This window comes from Malaclemys terrapin, chromosome 18 (assembly GCF_027887155.1).
Source record: "Malaclemys terrapin pileata isolate rMalTer1 chromosome 18, rMalTer1.hap1, whole genome shotgun sequence".
In the NCBI taxonomy this organism is placed as follows: Eukaryota; Metazoa; Chordata; order Testudines; family Emydidae; genus Malaclemys; species Malaclemys terrapin.
The window spans coordinates 16,161,192-16,182,572 of record NC_071522.1 but is presented as its reverse complement, the minus strand read 5'-3'; the positions used below and the strand labels follow the sequence as shown (position 1 = coordinate 16,182,572).

At 38.0% G+C, this 21,381-nt stretch overlaps 1 protein-coding gene across 1 annotated transcript in view; it reads left to right on the top strand.

Annotated features, from left to right (window-relative positions):
* Positions 1-21,381, top strand: part of GTF2I (general transcription factor IIi) — an 81,645-nt gene that overhangs the window by 49,272 nt on the left and 10,992 nt on the right. Inside the window, exons 14-27 of the mRNA XM_054008170.1 lie at positions 2,696-2,761; positions 6,266-6,449; positions 8,032-8,090; positions 10,124-10,195; positions 11,172-11,355; positions 11,695-11,753; positions 14,721-14,792; positions 15,322-15,505; positions 15,993-16,051; positions 16,845-16,928; positions 17,439-17,534; positions 18,378-18,443; positions 19,004-19,187; positions 19,874-19,926. Of these exons, the coding sequence (XP_053864145.1) occupies positions 2,696-2,761; positions 6,266-6,449; positions 8,032-8,090; positions 10,124-10,195; positions 11,172-11,355; positions 11,695-11,753; positions 14,721-14,792; positions 15,322-15,505; positions 15,993-16,051; positions 16,845-16,928; positions 17,439-17,534; positions 18,378-18,443; positions 19,004-19,187; positions 19,874-19,926 (1,422 nt within the window). The remainder of the gene's footprint in view (positions 1-2,695; positions 2,762-6,265; positions 6,450-8,031; positions 8,091-10,123; positions 10,196-11,171; positions 11,356-11,694; positions 11,754-14,720; positions 14,793-15,321; positions 15,506-15,992; positions 16,052-16,844; positions 16,929-17,438; positions 17,535-18,377; positions 18,444-19,003; positions 19,188-19,873; positions 19,927-21,381) is intronic.

Sequence of the window (21,381 nt, the reverse complement as noted above, 5' to 3'; positions counted from 1 at the left end):
TCATGTTAAATGCATCTTAGCAGAGATGTATTTGACAAGGTATGAGAACGTATTCTTCCACGTCATCTTTTGCTTCACGCAGAGACTTTTCAGATGCTCAGCTGATTAATGCTCCCTGTCTATCAGGACGGTGGCATTTCATATGGTAGGGAGGACAGAGAAAAGGTGCAAGTAGATAGTGCTCTCCATGACAACAGTAAGTTGATATTCCTCATTTTTTGGAATGCCATTGCTATCTGCTCTTCCCAGTCTGGGGTGAGCGTGGACATTTTCCACCTTCCCCTTCCTGTAGGACCTCTATATCAGTGCTGGCTGGGATATTGGTGGGTAATGGAAGGTGCGGGGGGAGGGGGCAGGCTAGTAATTGGATGTGCGTCTCTATAGGCAACCCTTACTGGAGCGTGTTACCCTGAGGTGTGTTCCCAGTACGTAGAGGATGGCTTTGTTCAAAGTCAGTGGGCAAACCAGTGAACTATGCAGTGCTATTGTTTCCTAGGATGGTGCCCCCATGCCCTAAGTTGGTCCAGGAGAGGAAGGGAAATGCCATCTATCTTGGCAGCCCCAAAAAAGCTGCATTGGTTTACAATGTGCATGCCAAACAGAGGACTATCTTTGCTTTAAATTCTGTTTTTATAACTCATGCAGATCAGGAGCACTACAAAATAAGGAGACTTTTGCAGTAATTGGTTTAAAATTAAGGGGTGGTTAATACTGAAGGTCAGATGAAAATTAGCCATGAATGCTTTATAATCCCTATGCATTTTTAAATGTGTCTAGCCTAATTTTGGCAATTTTCGTGATAAAATGTAAAGGTAGCTAAAAGCTTGGGGCACTTATTAAACTGTGAACCAAACTACTTTTTCTGTGGCTTTTTCTCCTACTGTATCTGCTGTTAAAATAAACCTGCTTTGAAATGTGTTTGGTTTTTCTTTTAACCCCTGCAGTACCACCATCTTGGAGAATCACACAGGAAGGGGGATGGGACAATGAGTGGTATGTTTGGCCAGTGGTTATGGAATTTGATACTTCAGTGGAATAAACCTTTTAGGGCTTAAAGGGAAGATGCCATTTTGAGGACACTAAAGGAAGGTTGGGGAGAGCTGATTAGGCAGAGACTCCACCCAAAATGGCAGCATCCAGCCAACACCTGGAACACAGTTGTTTAAGAAATCTCCTTAGATAGTTGTATTGTGTTACAGTACCTAATACTTAGTAGTATTTCTTCCTATACAGCAGTTTCAGGCTGGCTTTCTGCCTGGATTTCTCTGGTTCTTGGGTCTCTGGCTCAGGGTTTGGCATGACAAAGAGATCTTGGCTGTCTGGGAGAATCTCCTGGATTAGGTCCAGCGTTGCTTGGGTGCCTTTGATGGTCTCTTGGGTACTTCCAAGGCCACCATCCCAAAACAGTCCATGCAGGTCCCACCAGGTCTAGTGCTTAAGAATAGGGAGTCCCCAGCAGAGATTCTCCTGTGAATCGCTAAATCCAAAGCAGATTGATGAGTGAAGGATGAGATACCAGATAATTTGGGGGGGAAAAAAAAGTTTGTATGGCCACAAGGGCATTTATCCTGAAAAAATTAGTTATTCCGAAAAAGTTTGCCATGTGGACAAGGCCTTGTTCTTACCTAAGCTTGAAATACACAGGTTGACATCCAAGAAATTGCATATAAAAATCAATTATAACCCCTGAAGCTGTATGTATTTTCCAATAGGAGATTTGATACTTAAAACAGATTTTGGTATAGACCAGAAACTGAACTCTGTATCTCCTTTTACACGAGAGAAAGATTTTCAGCAAAAGGAGGTGTAATGGCTAAACGTATCAGTCTGACTTTGAGCTTGTAACTGGAGAGGTCAGAAAAGTCTACTCTACATACAGGCAACAAAAATGCTTGCTTAGTAGTCACTAAAAGCCAGCCAGCAGCTGGCACCATCTTCAAAAAGCCAGTAGTCTTCCTAAAGGTATTGAATTGATATGAGAACAAGATGCAATTTCTGTCACAGAACTTAAACTGTTTAAAAATATTGCGGTTCAATCCGGTTCACCGTACAACACACAACTGGATTTGGATAATGTCTGTCTTGCGGTCTGCATCTTCTTTCAGAAATAGGAATTGTATGGATGACTTGCAAATCCAGCCAACATCAGGACTTTGGCAAATACTGGATTAATGAAGAGGATGGCATGATGCCTCCTGACCCATGTAGTTTTACAGATTTGCACCAAAACAGCTTCATGTACTCGATGTAAACTTTATCAAGCTTTCCTAATTAAGCTTCTCAGGCTCTGGATTTAAATAACTGTCAATAGCTGCTGAAAATTGACTTTACCCCTGATGGTGGTGTGAGCTGCTGACTGAAACGTCGAAGAAAACCCATTTTTTGGACTAATTTTAGCCCATTTTTGTTCTTTAATTTTTTTAAACTTGGTTTAACATCTGCACAAGTTTTGGAGGTAATCTTAAACATTTTATTCTATCCTATTTCTTTGATATACATGTATATTGAGATGTAGAGTGTGTACCAGACCCCTATATATATATTGAGATGTAGAGTGTGTATCACACCCCCACATGAATCTGTGTGCGTGTGAGCTATAAAGACATACTGTTTATTCCAGAATTCATAGCAAAACACTATTTGTAAAGGCTCGATCTCATTTGTAGTCTAACGTGTCCTCCTTTTTTCCTTACAGAGAAATGGAATGCCCGAATTACAGACTTGAGAAAGCAGGTTGAAGAATTATTTGAAAGAAAATATGGTATGTGTTAACAAACTCCTTTCCAAACAATTGCCTCTAGCCCTTTGACAGCGGAAGTCTCAACTTTTTGGCATGCATCCTGTTTTTTGGCTCTGGAACATGCCAGGACTGACAGCACTGAAGGGTTTAATTTCATACAAGACTTAAAGCTGGAGAAAATAGCTCTTTATGAACACGTGGGCCAGGATTTTCAAACTTGGGTGCCTGAGGTTAGGCACTTAACTAAGTAACTTTATTCTTCAATCATGCAGAGCATTCTGATCTCCAATAAACTCTAATCTTAGGCATCCCCATTTGAAAGTTCTGACCTTTACTCTTACTTTTATTAATCTTACTAGCAATAAATCAAGTCCTTACATAAAGTAATATTTAGATCTGTTACTTGGAAGGCCCTTCCTATGGTAATTATTTGCTTCTTTGCTGTTGTGGATGGCAGAGTGTTTGTTTTTAAAATGAAGCAACAATCATGTGATCCCTAAAAGGAGAAGGGAGTGCATGTGTCCGACTGTGAGGCTGATTGTCATGTGTTGCAGTCAGAATCATTTCTGTGACTGTACAAGAGAGGCGACCAACTGCATTTGTTGACAGAGGGGCAAAGGTTATTACGTTCTTTGAAATTGATATTTTTTTTTGGTACCCATCTACTGTTAAAAATGGGAGTATCTTTTTGGATGTCATTCAAAACTGGAGTCGTGACCACTTAGTCATTAAATATCCAGGGCCAGATTCTCATCTGGCATAAATCTGCATAGCACCATTGAACTCAAATGATGGCTAACTAAATTGGCCTGATTTTAGTGGTGCTACACAGATATAAATCAGCTGAGAATCTGGCTTATAATATCTGGTTTTGCTATGGAGGGGAGTTGTAGTCCCAGTGGCACCACCTAACTTTAAATTTGGTGGTTGCATTTAGCCTCCCTGAAAGAGTCTGATAGTTTCAGTTAGTGAAGGACAGTCCTGCAGCCATCTGTCTGAATTGATACTTGAGGTTATGGTGCATGCTTCAAAATCTGTCACCTTCTGTCCTAGAAGTGGCTGCATATCAGTGAAGGGTAAAGTGATCCCATATTCAGAATCAAATTCTGTCCTCCTGTATGTATGCATATCTCCTACATTTCAATGAGTTGTGGATGTCCAGAATTGTGCCTATTCTTTGTAATATTACTCAGGATTTCTAGGTGAAAGGTGCTTTACAAATGTCAGTCATTATTATTTACTACTGACACTTTGAGTATTCTTTTTGTATTTGGATGTAAAGTAAATGTACAAATGTATTATAGTGTAAACGCAATTCCTTAGCTGGCGAATACAGATTAATTTGCAAAATGAAAATCTAGTTATGGTAGAATTTGAATACCGAACCTTGTAAGGATCCAGATCAAGAAACTTCACTGCAGACTGTACTGCTGATTATGTCTTTGCTCTGTCTGGAGATAAGAGAATCTGCTAAACATTTTATTGATTTAAGAAAAATAAAGATTTCGACTTGTAAAAACTTACCTGTTGTTAGTTATTTATTTAAATAGCATTCTCGTTATTATTTTAAATCTGTTTTTGGTTGATGCCTTGTAGTGATCTGCCCTTCGGAATTTTGGTATTGCACCTTTATCTTTGTTTCCCTATGGCCATTTGTAGTTTACAAACATTTCTTTCCTTCTGAAGCTGTTCCCTTGGGTTTGTGATGCTTCTCACCACTCACCCACTGATTTACTTGGCAGACCTCTAGTATTGTAATAAAACTTCCCTAATGAAGGATTAATATAATATGTGGCAAGTTTCATGGATTGCCATGTGATCATTCTGTGGAGATCATCTCTGAATATGCCATTTCCTAAAAATTTCTCCAGATGTCCCGTTCCAGTTTGGGCCCATATATACTAGGGTTGAAACCATATTAGCAACAACTGTGTTCAAACTAGACTATCTTCCTACAATTTTCTATCATATTTATAACCTTATGCAGAATATAGGACTAATAAACAATATTTTCAAAGTTTCCTCTTTTGTGTAACTTGCACATTGGCCTGCCTGAAATAATATGTTTCTTTCAAAGTAGGACTTCAAATAATGTGTATTTAAATGCCCTTAAATACTCGATTGGCTCTTCCCCATATATAAAATGTGATTAAGCATTTGGTGTACAGCTAACTTGATTATTTTGAACACAGCCTATGTCTGACTGGCTGCGTCCACATTGAATTATGTCACTTGAGAAAGTGCCCTGGCCGCCATATACTTTCAGAAGTCATTAACGCAGCTGAGATTACTCTGATTTGCTGCACTTGTAGTTAGTGGCTCACTTAACTGGACCTCATCCTGATTCTACTGGAATCCATGACAAAACTCCTATTAACTGTAAAGGGAACAGGATCAGGCCTACAGCATGAAATCTCACTACTGAGTCTTGTGCAATATCTAGGCAATACAAGGAGTTAGGAAAAGAGTTGCAGCTGGTACATGGTGCTCTCCCTTCATGAACTTATCTGTTGTTCTAAGATGCTATGCTTCAATATAGACTGTATAAAGCATCGTGTCTTGAAATACTTAACTGGTTTTGTATCTATGTATGCAGTGTCATCATTAACTCTAAATTTCCTTGAGAAGCCTCATGGTTTGTCTTGCAGTGAAGATTGTATCTTAGAAGGATGGTTTCTTTGCGTTACTGTCTGCACTTTCAGGGCCAAATTCTGCCCTCAGATACATCATTAAAGTCAGTGAGTTGTATATGCAGTTACCCCAGAGCAGATTTTGGTCCATAAAACACTTTCTCCCTAGTTAACCTTGCTTCTAAGGTTCATAGCTAAACCCCAAACAACAAAATACACCAAACAGTTTTGTTGGTAATAGAGAATTCTTGGGATTAATGTTCTTCTTCTTGTAAAGGCATAATGTTCTTCTTCTTGTAAAGGCATTTTCTGACTATGCTACCAATGAATGAGCTATTGGCTTTTTATTTTTGAAGACCGGTTGTTTTTAGGACCACATTTTTGTTCTTGGCCTTATCAGAAATATATTGTTAGCGCCATCAGTCAATTCCTTAACTATTGAAATAAAGTAGAACTTCATTAAGTCATTCTAAAGACTGGAAGCCCATTATAAATTACTGAATTTTTGTTACCATGTTGGCAAACTCAGAATTAATGCGTCGAAAAATGTACTTGGTTTGTAGTTTTGATTATTTGATATTCTACAATGTACTAGAAAATGAAACCAAAGTAAGATGAAACCTCACGGTAACAGGTGCAGTCTCTGCTGCTAAATTTTTGCTGAGAAATGGGAAAAGAGGAAAAAAGACTTCACTTGTGGGGTGTATATGAGAGAATGGGAGACGTTCCCACTGTAAATAAATCATAAATAGAATGGTTAGGTGTTTAGAGTGATAATAAGCATTTATTGCCTGCTTATCTGCTTGTATTTATATTATTCAGATTAGTACCAAGCAAATAGGTTAGATAAGGTGATGAGCTATGCTAATGTTTTTATTTTTCTTTTATCTTAAAGCTCAAGCTATAAAAGCAAAAGGTCCAGTGTCTATCCCGTACCCGCTTTTCCAGTCGCATGTAGAAGACTTGTATGTGGAAGGACTTCCAGAAGGAATTCCCTTCAGGAGGCCATCTACCTATGGGATCCCACGCCTTGAGAGGATACTGCTGGCCAAGGAGCGGATACGGTTTGTGATTAAGAAGTAAGGAGCTTTGCATTTATTTTCACTCTTCCTTTCTTCATACTGTGCTCTAACCAAAATTCTTCACCGTCTCTGAGAATTTCCAAATTGATTACTACCAACAGATGGTTTTGTAGTGTTAGCAAGAAGTAATTTTTTCTGTCAAACCACTAAAGCATTGTTCGGGCACAGATTTGACACCACAATGCTGATTGTACAAGATCCCAATTGGTGAAGAATTTTCTCTAATGTCATGGGCCAGATCCTCAGCTGGTGTAATTTGGCATAACTCCATTGACTTTGGGGCTATACAAGTTTATACCAGCTGAGGATCTAGGTGTGAATTTCAAGTTTTTATGGTTCTGTTCTTCTGTTTTTCCTATCGGCATATTGTCTCGAGTTGTCCAGTGACTGGTAGTGTGTGACATTCACCATTAATAGCCTGGTGGTTCACTTCAGTCAGATGTGATAGTGCAAGTAATATAAATGAAGCTAAGATACAGGACAACTGCCATTTTTACATGTTTAATGCTGTTAATGGAAGTCCCTCCATTAACTGCCATGAGCTTTGGATCAAGACCATAATTAGCGGAAGAGGAAAATGTTTTGTTTCCATATGTTGCATTCCCTTCAGCATTGGTGTTAGTTTCCCAGATTTCCAGGCTATATGTTTCATTGATATCTGTGCAAAGCTTTTTGTGGGTGTCCACAGGAAAGTAAGATGAGGCTGCAATGAGAGCACAGACTCTGTTCTGCAACTGATTATTATCTTTGAGATCTGCTACCTTTGTCTCACTTGGGGGGGAAAAAAAAAATCTCTGAACAGAGATTTTGCTTTTCATAGACTATCTTCCACCCTTCCTAAATTGGTCACAAGACAAGGATCCTTAATAAAGTAAAGCAATTCTGTTACCTTTCCATTACTTTTATTGTGTGTAGTAACCAGACCTGGCTGGAAAACAAGCATTCTTTATCACAGCAACATTGGAGGCTTGAAAATCTTTTTTCATTCCGCATGGGAAGAAAAACAAAAAAATTAAGAATGAACTTCCTTGAACACTTTTGCTAAATGAAATTGTATGGACTTAGATTGTAAGCCCTTTGGAGCAGAGACTTTTAGTTCTGTGTTCGTACAGTCCCTAGTACAGTGCGGTCCTGATCCTAGATTAGGGCACCTCGGTGCTACAGTAATACAAATAATTATTAAGATTGAAACATCTTTTTTGCATCAAAAAGGTCAGGTTTTTGATTAGTCTCTTTATGCCCCTTTCTGTGACGGGGATTGGAGAGTCCACTCTGGACACCAGAAGCCTTCCCATCAAAGTTTGTATGTGTCTGTGAAACGTTTTGGCTTCAACAAAACTGCATATCTCAGCAAAATACTATTTGTCAACAATTCTTCTGACTAGCTGTAGTAATAGCCTTCAGGGTTTGGTATTGACTAGAACCAGTATACTGGGGATTCTGAATACTGTTCTGGTCCCACAGCGGTAACTAAGAGTAGGATTTGCTACAGAGCTGTATGCTATAACTTCCCATTTGGTAAAAACGTATCAAAAGGTATGTTAATGCTGAAGAATGTATATTGGTGTTAATTTTTCAGACATGAGCTTTTGAATTCAACACGAGAAGATGCACCGCTAGACAAACCAGCTGCAGGAGGTAGGACTTCTAAACTTTTGGATTGCATAACATGATTAAATATGATAATATGATTAAATGTCTTCTATTCGTAAAGAGGCATCAAAATCCTTGATAACATACCACACCAAAATTTGCAAAATGGGAATGGGCAAAAAATGCTGGGTATCCATTTATGCCATATCCATAATGGTAAATGTATTTACAATAAGCACATACAGATTTTGTTACTGACCTTCTTTGTAACGTGCTTTGAGATCTACTGATGAAAAGCACTAAATAAGAGCTAGATATTATTATTGTATTTAGAAAATATAACATGAGGCCCGGAACAATGCATTTATGAACCTGAATTTAAACCAAATGTGTTGCACACAGTTGGTGAAGGTAAAATGAGATGTGAATGGCTAAACTGGCTGTATCTTTTTTTTTTCACTTCAAAGAACATTGTGCTTTTAAGAATCTTACTGAGCTAACCTATCAGATGAAATTGGCCACATAGAGATTCTATCATTTGATTATTAGTTTGACAGGGTAGGCTTTCTGTCTCCACAGTCGATGCCATTTTAGTGGCTAGAGAAGTATATTTATCAGAGTATGTTTGGTTAAGTTGATGATGTATTTAAACTGAAGTGTGAGATTAGGCTGTCACGTGCCAAAAATATGTTAATAGTGATATTGGTTATCTTCATGACTACTGGCATAAGGCAAGACTTACTAAAGGCTGGTCCACACTAAGCCCCCAGTTCGAACTAAGATACGCAACTTCAGCAACATGAATAACGTAGCTGAAGTCGAAGTATCTTAGTTCGAACTTAAAGGTACTTACCGTGGGTCCACACGCGGCAGGCAGGCTCCCCCGTCGACTCTGCCTACTCCTCTCGCGGAGCAGGATTACCGGCGTCGACGGCGAGCACTTCCAGGATCGATTGCTTGCCGCCGAACCAGCGGGTAAGTATAGATGTACCCTAAGAGAATGTGACTATTCTCTTGTTATAATGCAAAAGGTCATTCATATTACCACTTGATCCTTTTTCCAATGGTAAATAGTCTCAATAGATTAAAAACTCCTGCGTTCTTTTGCCTCCACTCAAAGATACTAGAAATTTCCACTCAAAGATAAGAATGCAAGCATTTATCTACATTATAATCCATATCCATCCGTTCCTTTTCCCCCAAACCTGGAAGACAAAGGATTACGTGTGTGGGTTTTTTTTTTAAGAAATATACATATAGCATTGTGTGTATGATAATTGGAAAATTACTTTCCTCAACATGTGTTTTGATTAAGTTATTCTACCACCTGTCCCCACTTCAGGGTCAGGTTTTGCTAATTGTCTGAAGCTGAATGTTAAGAGTCTATATAAATTGTAATGTAGCTTGAAGCGATAGTAGCTCATATAAGCCTCCTAAACCCCAAAAATGCACATTGTCAACCTTGATCTGAGAGGGGAATTGGGAATATTGGAGAGTTCCTGAGTCCATGGTAGAGGCATGAGACCTAGGAGTAAGTGTCTGCATTGGTGAAGCTTGTGTATCAGTCTTTGTGCGGCCGTGTACTAGTATTTAAAGAAAAACAAATATTAAATACCCGTGTTAAAAAAAAAAAAGGGTTTAAATTAAGCAACAGAAAATAAGATTTAAGGATGTCATTCCATCCTTAACCAATTGCATGAAAGTATTGTATGTCACCCGCAAAGTAAGATCACCAACTGTTGTGAACCTCTTCACCCACCTGCTTTGAGGACCAAATTCAAGTGGTTGTAGGCATAGGATACGCTAAGGATGGAGTGCAAAGCATAACCATCCTTGCTTTTGTGATTTTAAATCCAGCCCTCTTTTGCTGTTTTACTGAAGGGTTTAATAGAAGTAGTATGAAGACAAATGAGGTGTACTCACGTCTCTTGATATCCTTATGGTTGGGGAAACTAATAATCCATGCCTTGTTGTATAGTGTTAGTGAATAGCAACTGTGTGTCACTTGTCTTTACAATCTTGCAGTTAATCAAAATAATTAAGGAAAGTTATCTTTGTTCTGTTACTGTTAATTGTAGTGAAAGAAGAGTGGTATGCCCGAATCACCAAATTAAGGAAGATGGTAGATCAACTTTTCTGTAAAAAATTTGGTAAGTACACTGCTAGTATTCCAACTTCTTGTGTGGCTTTTAATCCATAGTAGGTTGATTTCATATTAGCTATCCTTAAGAAAGCTTTATTGGATCCTTCTGAGGCATAAGCGATATACATATCTCCTAGAACTGGAAGGGACCCTGAAAGGTCATCGAGTCCAGCCCCCTGCCTTCACTAGCAGGACCAAGTACTGATTTTGCCCCAGATCCCTAAGTGGCTCCCTCAAGAATTGAACTCACAATCCTGGGTTTAGCAGGCCAATGCTCAAACCACTGAGCTATCCCTCCCGCCCCGGAGAGTGGATAAAACTCTTGAATGAAAATTTTCCAGATGCTTGAAATCCTGACTGTTAAGCAAAAATAAATCTTTTATTGCTGTAATGTTTATTCAAAAGGGTAAATTTACAGTAAAGTTCATCTGTAAAGTTACCTTTTATGGTTCTGATTCCTTTTGTATTTGGATTTTTCTCTCTAGTTGTGGTAAAGCAAACAGTCAGCTTATTTTTCAATGTACAGTATAACATCAGTGGCACTATTAGGATTTATAGCTGAGCATTTCTGGGCTTTTTGAATTTGAATGCTGTTTCCCCCAGCCTACTTAGGAACATATACAGGTCAAGAATGAAACTACTGAAAATGTGATAATGTATGAAAATAAGTTCAAATCGCTTTGAGCCCAATCCTGCTTTGACTTTTTCTCCTGTGCAAATCCATTGGCACTAATCTTCAATCCGGCACTGCTGGTGGGCTACATTCTGAACATCAGATGAGACACTATGATAATTAATCCACTAAACTCTGGGTCTTCAACTTGGAGTCCAGTGGGTTTGGATATTCTTTGCTATGCTAGGACCTAATGTTACTGTTTATGTGATGGCCCAGAGACTTTGTGATAGTTTTTGCTGAATCAAAATGTTTGGCTGGACTGATCGATCATTGGATTTATTTTGTTGAATTTCTGTTATTCTAACAGCTGAGGCCCTAGGGAGCACTGAACCGAAGGCTGTCCCATACCAGAAATTTGAGGCACACCCCAGTGATCTCTATGTGGAGGGTCTGCCAGAGAACATTCCATTTAGGAGTCCATCCTGGTATGGAATCCCTCGGCTGGAAAAGATTATTCAAGTGGGCAACAGAATAAAATTTGTGATCAAAAGGTAGGTGAACATTTTAGTCCATAAATTGAAAAAGCAAGAGGAAAAGGCCAAGAGATTGATTGATTGATTGAAGCAAAAGAAAAGCTTTCAGCTTTATAACACCATAAAGAATTCTGAGTTCTGGTATCAGGCAGACAGAAGATATTTCACATTGCAAAGAAAATTGGTGTTCGCAATTTAGGCCATAATCTTCCTAAGTATCTGTATAGCAGCTAGCCCATTTTGGTGACAATTTGAAATAAATAATATTAAAATCAAAACATAGATTCATAAAACAAACAAAAAATCATTATTCAGATACTGTATAGAACAATTTGATAACCTGCTCTCTAATTACAGGCCAGAACTACTAACTCTCAGTCCGACAGAAGTTACTCAACCAAGATCTAATACGCCAGGTAGGATGCATACTGTATGCAAGTTCCATCTATATATCCATATGCAGAATAAATATATGAAATGAATTTTTCTGACCTCTATGCATGACTAAAGTGGTACCAAATATGTATAAATACAGAAGAGAAACTCTCTTTAAACTAATATATTTGTACTTGAAGGAATCTTGCATATTTTTGCTAAATTAGAAATTAACCACAATCTTTGTAAAAGCAAGTGTGTGAGATATAAATATATCTTGACCGACAATTAACTCTCTTACTCACTTTACTGAGTAGGAAAATTTTTAAATGTGTTGGAGGGGGGGGGTGGTATTTGGGGTGAGAGAAATTTTTTGGAGCACTACGTTATTTTTTAAAGAAAATGAAGCACAAGATTATTTTTGCTTCTGGGAATACTGGTATACTCTTCACAAGGTTTATAAGAAACCAATATGGCCATCCTTGAAAATAATGATCTGAAACACATTATGGTTGGTGTCCAGCTAATCTCTGACACTTTAGAAATTGAATGGTTCAGACTTAAAACCTAGAGGAAACTTAAGTTCTCAAGAAGTTTTATTAGGGCCTAATCCAAAGTCCATGGAAGTCACTGGACATCTTTCCGTAAACTTCAGTGGGCTTTTGAGCAGGCTCTTAATGTCTTGTGTGATCGTAATCATCTTTTAAAAGTGAGAAGTGCCTCTCCTTCTCCGGAATGATTTTTTTAAAGAACCATAAAGTGTAGTGAAGGAAAAAGAACCCAGATGACTCTTTCAGGCCTCCTTTTTTTAATCTCCTAAAATAAGAGAACTGCTAGGAAATGATAGATCAGGGATGTTGTTTTGTAAGTACATTGGTATTTCATGACTATGTACACTACCAAGTTCAGAACTTGTTTCATATAAGAGGGTGAGTCCCCTAGTGGTTGTAACACAGGACTAGGAACCTGCTTTACTAGATTTCTCTTGCCCCCATTTACCCACCTGGGTGCAATATCTACCAAACAGCAGTGTTATGATACTGAATTTATTTGTAAAACACGTTGGGATCATCAGGTCAGAGGTACCATGTATGTGCAGATTGGTACCTGATCACTTTAATGACTTATAAAGCACAGTTTGATTTAGTCAAGAGTCTGTATTCACAATTTTCAATCCATAGAACCACAAAAAATGTTAGGTTTTACCTAACCAGAGAATGCAGGTCGCTTTTTCCTCCAAATGTTTGCGGTTCAATAGTATCCACGTCTTATGAAAGCATATTGGAGATTTTTCTTGGCTTTCAGGGATAAGACTTGTATGTGGAGATAGGGTAGCCAACTGCAGAGTTGGGTAGCATCCAGTTTCAGTCTTGCTGCCAAAGCCCTTGCTCATTATCCTACTGTACAACATAACTGGCGGGTTGACAAGATAACTGCAACAATAAGTATGAACAATATCAGTGACGAAAGAAACTGTTTTCATAGCATCTTACTTCTGGAAGAACTGGCATGCAGCAATCACCATTTAAAAAGAAAAAAGCCTAATAGAGTGATCAGAATGACATGCTGATTTTCCCACTGGTTACTATATCTATCATCAGCTGCTGGGAAAGACTAGTGCTGTAAATACACACAAAACTTTGCCTGTGGCCATATCCAGGGCACAAGTTAAATAAACACAGAAAAAATGTTCAGTTTGGCTTGAAACGCTAGTGAAAACCACTGGATGCAACATTCTTTCCTGGAAATTAGTCCTAAGGCAAAACTGGAGAATGTCCCCTGTGCCATTGTTGCTAAAGCAGACTGTCTCTCCCCGAACACACATACCAATTTTTTCGAACAATTCAAAATGTTAGTTTTGCAGAACAATAAATAAAGATAGTTTCTATCCCAGATAGTTTAGGGGGACAACATTTTGATTTTGTATTTTAAAAAAATTCAAGAATTATTTTGGCTAGTAAGAATAGTATGGTGCTCTTTGGTTGGATAGAAAACTTCCCCTCGTGTGTGTTCAGCCCAGACAATATTCCCTTGTGCTTCTTGTGTGGTGGTACTAGAAATCTAAAAATAAAGCTGTTCAGTATATTTTTTTCACTTGCCAAGTTAAAGCCCCAATCTTGCAAATACTTTCTTGTATGCATAAGATTGTGTGTTAAATGCTTGCAGGACTGGGGTCCATGTGAACTCTTTTAAATTAGTAAACAACATAAATGGTGAAAATTATGAACATTCTTTGTTTTTTATAATTGAAGAGGTTAGAAGTAAAACGGACAAGATAATTTGTTCATTTGAAATATGATTTGGAGCCTGTGATCCTGTGTACATATTGCTTGTTTCATACATATGCCTTTTTTAAAATGCTGGTTTCATTTCTACAGTACAAGTGATCTCTCCTCAATGGATATGATCAATAATTATAATTGCACTGTTTGTTGGGGAATAAAATGAGTATATTTAAGTATTTTTAATTTCCACTAACATGCTCCCTGCCTCCCTCTCCACCTAATTTAGAAAATTGGCTCCTAGCTTGCTTTCTGTCACCAACTTTCCTTTATAATAAAAGCAAGACTACATTATTTTTGATAGTCAAAATTTATGACAAAGCTCTAAATCTTCATATTCTGTTCTAAAGATTTTTAATCTCATGAGCTAAAATCATTAATAATTCCGGTTGTGTCAAAGCCACTAAAATAATTCCTTCCCACTGCCCAGGGTCCTGAAGGACAAGTTCATACACTTGGGACAGTGATAGAGATTTATAATTATGCTTAGACATACTTTCCCATCATTATATACATATTCTGTATATAATTTCAGTTAGCTTAATAAGCAGTACATGTGTAAATCCTTCTATACCAAATTGTGATTGCGCATCTTAGAAAGTAAGACAATTTTTGCATTGATAGTTAGACTCCAGTGATAAAATAAATATGTTTAGGACTACCACTTTTTCCCAAATATCCGTTAATAACTCAGTAACCCAAGATGCATCTATTTTTGATTTTCAGTCAAAGAAGATTGGAATGTCAGAATCACAAAACTAAGGAAGCAAGTGGAAGAGATATTTAATCTGAAATTTGGTGAGTTAAATCTTAAGTAAACTGTGTTGTAGTGCTACTCTGTTTTAAAACAATTTTCTGTACAAGGAGTATTATGGTGCACAATAAATTAAAACAAATATTCAAAATGTTGCAGAACAACAGATCTGGGAGTCTTGGGTTTTATTCCCCACTCTTGCTAGTGGCTTGCTATGTGACATGGGGCAAGTCATATCCGTACTCTGTGCCTAGGTTTCTCTAAAAAGGGGATTCATTATATTTATGCAAATTCATAAAGGGCTTTCAGATCCTTGGGTGAAAGGAACTCTTAAAAAACAGTAGCAGATACTGTGGACCTAGATTGATAACTGTTGTAGTGATTTTGCAGATCTCACATGCGGTGATTCCAAACTGTGGAATGATGGCGGGAAAGTTGTTTTTAACCCCTTCTCTCATCCTTTTCTGATTCCGGTTCGGGTGCTGCTGCCACTAATAAAAATGCCAGCCTTACTAAGAACAATTGAACTAAAATGCCTCCCATCTGAGCTCCTCATGTCATCTTTATTTTCAGCCCAAGCCCTGGGGCTTTCAGAGGCAGTGAAGGTTCCCTACCCTGTGTTTGAATCAAACCCTGAGTACTTGTATGTGGAAGGCTTGCCAGAAGGAATCCCCTTCCGGAGTCCCACGTGGTTCGGAATTCCACGCCTTGAAAGAATTGTCCGTGGAAGTGGCAAAATCAAATTTATTGTTAAAAAGTAAGTTTATCATTTGGTTATTTTTAACTGCTGATGGCTAAAATTATATGACACTCTTCCTGGGGCGTTTGGGTTTTTAAATGCCGCCTAATGTCTTTTATAGATAAAAGAAAGTGAACTCTTTTGGCACATTCGCTTTTTCTGATAAAAGGACATGCCTTTCTGATTAAATTTCACAAAATAGGGTGTATGTGCCTCATTGGTGTGTGCCATGCAATGTGTATCTAGGGCAGATAGTCGTTCTGCCTCTTGAAGCGTTTTTCCCCCTAGAGTAAATGCAAAAAGCCAGGTACTTAGCCTTAGATTTTGAAACTTTCTTATTACTTTACATTGACTCGCCCATACTTCATGATCTAAAAGACTGTTACGATGGATGACTTTATATAAATGTGTCTGAATCCCAATAAATATGTAAATAATTCACTGTGCTACTTTTTGTATCTATAATTTATTAGACTGCGTTCTGTAACATATTTTACATTTTTAGGCCAGAGCTGGTCACTTCTTATTTGCCTGCTGGATTGGCTAGTAAAGTAAACACTAAAGGTAAGTGGTTAAACATTCCATACTGCCCTCACTTCAGAGGCCCAAATTCTGCTTCCATTACCTGACTGAATAACAGCTTAGTACTTGAAAACAGTGTGGGCTACTGATCGAGGTGCTGCCTAACATGAGCAAGGGTGGAAGAATCTGGCCCAAAGGGTTTTCCTAAAAACACAAAACCTATATTCTTTTAAAACACGTAACAAAAGTCACACATTAATATCTTCTTAAGAACACACCAATTAATTATACCATTCATTTATTTTATGATCTGCAGCAACATAAATCTGGAGAATGTAAACGACATAAATTACAAAGCTCTCGGGTCGCATTGATTTGGCTGTTACCAGCATCATCTAGTATATAAGTTGGATTTTTATATTTAAAAAATAAGACATATTTCTTAGAGAAACTGTCAAGTCATTTACAAAATAAAGATATTTATAAATATCAATATGAATTAACTTTTTGGATTTAGATAATCGAAAGTACCAAAGATGTAAATTTCATTTAAAACCAGTGTGCCAAAGATATTACCTGTCTTTATCTTGTGTGGTGCTCACAATATGTAGTGAATATTGAATGAGCATCTCAGATCTGCTTATTTCACAAGCAATACATTCACTTTTTAAAGTATGTGATCTTACCTGCATTGTTTTGCTTTTATAAAGCATACCATTAAACAATACACATTATATGTCAGATTATTTTGTTTGTGGGATATTTCCAAGTACTGTCTTTTGGGAGCTATAAAGTATGTCCATTACTGAAGAGTAACAGTATTATTGATTTGTAGCATTGAGTCCAAAGAGTTCAAAGAGAGCAAGAAGTCCTGCAAGCAATTCAAAGGTTCCAGAGATTGAGGTGACCGTTGAAGAAGGTAGGAAATCTTCCTTTAGGGAATATTCTTATAAAAGTAACTGCAGAAGACCTTTCATCCACAGTACAATTATATTATTTTTAAAAATGGTCTCTTAAGTTTTGCTCTATGTCGAAAACTTAATGTAACTTCACGATACCAGTTCTATTTTTCATTTCTGATTAACATTATAAGGTATAGGAAGAACAATGGCTCTGTCAAAGATTGTTTTACAACGCATTTGGATCCTTCATTCCAAAGAGGGAAATGAGAACTTGTTTTAAGGCAAATAATACAGAAGGGTGGACAATGACTAAATGATGCTAAAGTATGTTATGTTTTAATTCCACAATCCTTAAAGCACTTCTAAACAGAATTTTTGTTCCGGTGTTGACTCAAAATTTGTTTTCCTTAGTAATCAATTGCCATATTTCATCATTTTTGTTTCTCAGAAGATCGTTACTGGTATGCTCTCTCTCGCTCTTAAATATTACACTATATAGATATAGATATGTTCGTTCGTTTCGGCAGGTCCTAATAAACCACAAACAACAGATGTTCGAACTAATTCTCAAACCAATGGATCCAATATGGGCTTCAAGCCACGAGGAAGAGAGTTTTCTTTTGGTAAATATTGTGGGTTTTAATCTGCCTTGATAGCCTTTGTTAATTTTGATATTTTGAAAGTTTTTGAGATTTCAACAGATATATCTTCATTCTGCATTTGATGATTGAGTCAAATGCTTTTTGAGTTTGCATGTATTGGGATAGGTGATCATAGAAATCAAAAGATTATGCTATGTGCTGCTCACAATAGTCATCAGAGAGCAGTTGTCTGACCATGGTTCCCTGCTTTTAGAAGACCTATTTTGGGCAGAGTCATGTGTAGGAATTTTAACTTTTCCTCCCTATTGTGGGTTGGCCCTGTGCAGGGTTATCAACATGATGGTCACAAAATGTAAAACAAAAGAATGTTCTTTTTGCTCAGTACAAGTTTAGAATGGAGTTTAAAGGGTTAATATTGATTTGTGATAAAAATCTATCCTTTCATGAAACTAGTATAATTGAGATCATATTTCTCAAGGAAATAGCCTGTCTGTCTGTCTGGCCTTTTCAAAGCTTTGGGTGCTGGCTCAGATAATTCTGTGCGCCTCTGAGGACTGTAATATATCACTGTTGAATTCATTATAGTGGAGTCTTTGATTTATTCATTAGCTGAGATCTTTTGTAAAGTTTCAAGGAGAAGAGTCTCAATAGTGGATATGAGTTAGGATTAGAGGGAATGGTTCAATGTTGTTTAGTGTCTGGTAGCCATTTTGTTCATTTTTGACTTCATATTCATCGGTAAACAATTGTTGTAAATATTTTAAAATATAAATATATATAAAAAAAAATACACAATTCCTAGACAGATTTTTTGCTCAATACAAATATACAAATGCTGACCTAACTCTTCTGATTTCCTGACAGAGGCTTGGAATGCCAAAATTACTGACCTAAAACAAAAAGTTGAAAATCTTTTTAATGAAAAATGTGGTAAGCATGTCAACCTTTTTTAAAAACGTACCTTTTAGAGCTTGATGAGATTACTTATTTAGGCATGAACGTTGTGTCTGATGGTGCTGTTCATACACAGATTCTGAAAGACTCCTAATAGCCTTGGAAACTCTGGGCCCTGTTATCTCCCATGAGCTTGATTCTCATATCGCGGATTGAAAATTCCAAACTATCAGATTCCCCCTAAGCTTTCCATGTAAGGCTGGAAATGGAGGAGTGGTGCAGGGGTTTGGCTTCAAAAATCCACAAACATCCTGTGGTCCACCAGAGACCCATTAGTTCCATATTGCCATGTACCTCCTTGTGGCTCAGCCGGACAACATGGCTGCAAGAGGAGCTGTGCTGTTAGGGACTCAAACAGTCTTTCAGGAAGAGGCACTTGCTTGATTTACTGCAGACTTGAGATTTTCCCCTTGTGTGTATGTGGAAAGTATCCGAGGAGCATGGCCCACTTTCTGCCCACCAGCAGTGCTGGAAACCTAACTCCCTTCTTCAAGATAAAATACTATTTTTGTAATTTACATGCTCTTTCATTTCAGGAGAAGCTCTGGGGCTTAAAGATCCTGTCAAGGTCCCATTTGCATTATTTGAATCCTACCCAGAGGATTTCTACGTGGAAGGACTACCTGAAGGGGTGCCATTCCGCCGACCATCTACTTTTGGCATTCCAAGATTGGAGAAGATCCTGCGAAACAAATCTAAGATAAAATTTATCATAAAAAAGTAAGAGAACTGTGTGTGTCAATGGAAATGAGCTTCAGAGCTTAAAAAACAAAGTTCAGCCCTGAAAAAGTGCTAGATCCCTCCACTAACCACACTAGTATATATACGGAAATGTCTAGCAAACCAGGAAATGCCAGAGGATTTTTCAGATCTGCGGAAGGATATGTTAACATTTTTCTGTGCTGAATGCTCCTCAAAGCCTGCTTAATGGGGAGCAGCACACAGTTCTGGGCTTATTTCGATTTTAATGTTGACTTTGCATTTTCCCTTTAGTGGGAGCTGCAGGCTTTGTAGTTTCGTCATTTGTACCTAAAAGGTCACCAACGCTGCAGCAAGGAGTAAGGATCTTAAATCAAACTTCTGATGGATGACCAAAAACTCCGATTTTCAGAAATTTGTCAAGTGTCTGTCGTGCAACATGGTGGTGTCGACCCCTGATCTTTAGAGTAAAAACATTAAGATATTAGGGATTTGACATATATATGATGAAGGTAGAAAACCAAAATGATCAGTCATCTTGTTAACTTTGTGTAACAGCCTGACTAGCATTACTGTACTAACTTTGCTCTCCCTCTCCTGACCACTCAGTTTTGACAGCTAGTATTTCCTTTGCTGTTGGATGGAAATGATGGATTGAACGTAATTTTACTGTTCTATATGAAATGTTCAAATCTGTTCATCTGCAGGCCTGAGATGTTTGAGGCAGCGATTAAGGAAAGCTCTGCTAAAAGTCCCCAGAGTAAGTATTATGACAGCTAAGGAGTTTGGATGGTGATCTGTTTTGGGCTGCTTTCAAAGATTATAACGCTTCAGGAATGTTGCCCAGTGTAAACCAATTCCTGAAAACTTCACAGTATATTCACTGGAAAGTCTTATGCAAGTAGAAATCAAGACACTGCCTTAACTGTGGTGCCACTGGTAAACCTCTATAATGAAGATCTGTCCCTACTTTGAGGAGCTGTAAAGCTGTTAGTTTCTTGACTTCTATCTAGTTCCTCAACTCAACAATTCAGCGTCAGTAATGGCTTTCTTGTTTATCAGTCAGTTTTGTATCATCTAGCACACTTAAGGTCTCAGATCCCTTTGCGCTGACTGCTACAGTACCTCCTTCAAATCGGTAGGAGGCTGTGGTTCAGCTAAAGTTTTACAGTGCTGGAGTACAGACACACACACACAGACGCGCACACACACACCCCCAAGATGTGAGGAGCCACTTTGCCCCGTCTCCAACTTGTAATGCCGCTTTGACAAGGGAGCAAAGTGGAGGGAGCTGTAAAATTCCCTGTGTCAATCAGATGAAAAGGATTGAGGTACTGGTTAATGGCCCATACTCTACTCTCAAATTGTGACATAAAGCAGGTATTTCATAGAATAGGGGTTGGCAACCTTTCAGAAGTGGTGTGCCGAGTCTTCATGTAGTCACTCTAATTTAAGGTTTCGCATGCCAGTAATACATGTTTACGTTTTTAGAAGGTCTCTTTCTATAAGTCTGTAATATATAACTAAACTACTGTTGTATGTAAAGTAAATAAGGTTTTTTAAATGTTTAAGAAGCTTCATTTAAAATTAAATTAAAATGCAGAGCCCCCCGGACTGGTGGCCTGGACCCGGGCAGTGTGAGTGCCACTGAAAATCAGCTCGCGTGCCATAGGTTGCCTACGCCTGCCATGGAAGAAGTTGGGTTTCTGGGGTGCATTCATTGGACCTGATGCTACTCTCAGTAGTTTAAATCAGAGGTTACTCCATTGAAGTTAGTGATGTTACGCCAGCGTAAAGGTAGTGTCAGTGAGAGCAGGATCAAGAATGAAACATTGGACCAGATCCTCAGTTGTGGGCATCACTCCATTAAAGTCAGCTATAAAAGATTTCCTGTGTGACTGAGAATTTAATATTCCACTATTCATTCTTTTGATCAATATGTTTTACTAGTGTTACTAGAAATCGAGTGCTCTAGTTTATTGCTTTGACCAAAACATGGAAATATCCACACATTCTTTTTTAAAAATAAAATATCATTGGAAAACCTGCTAGGCAAACAAAACAAGATCTTTGTAACATAAATTAACCCTTTCTCTTGGTTTTGGTAGTTTGTAAGAAATAGCTGGAGGGTAAACTTTCAGAAGTGAAGTCCCATTTTCAGTAATGACTTAAGCACTTCGGAGCCTACGTGTCATTGACAATCAAGGGACTTAGG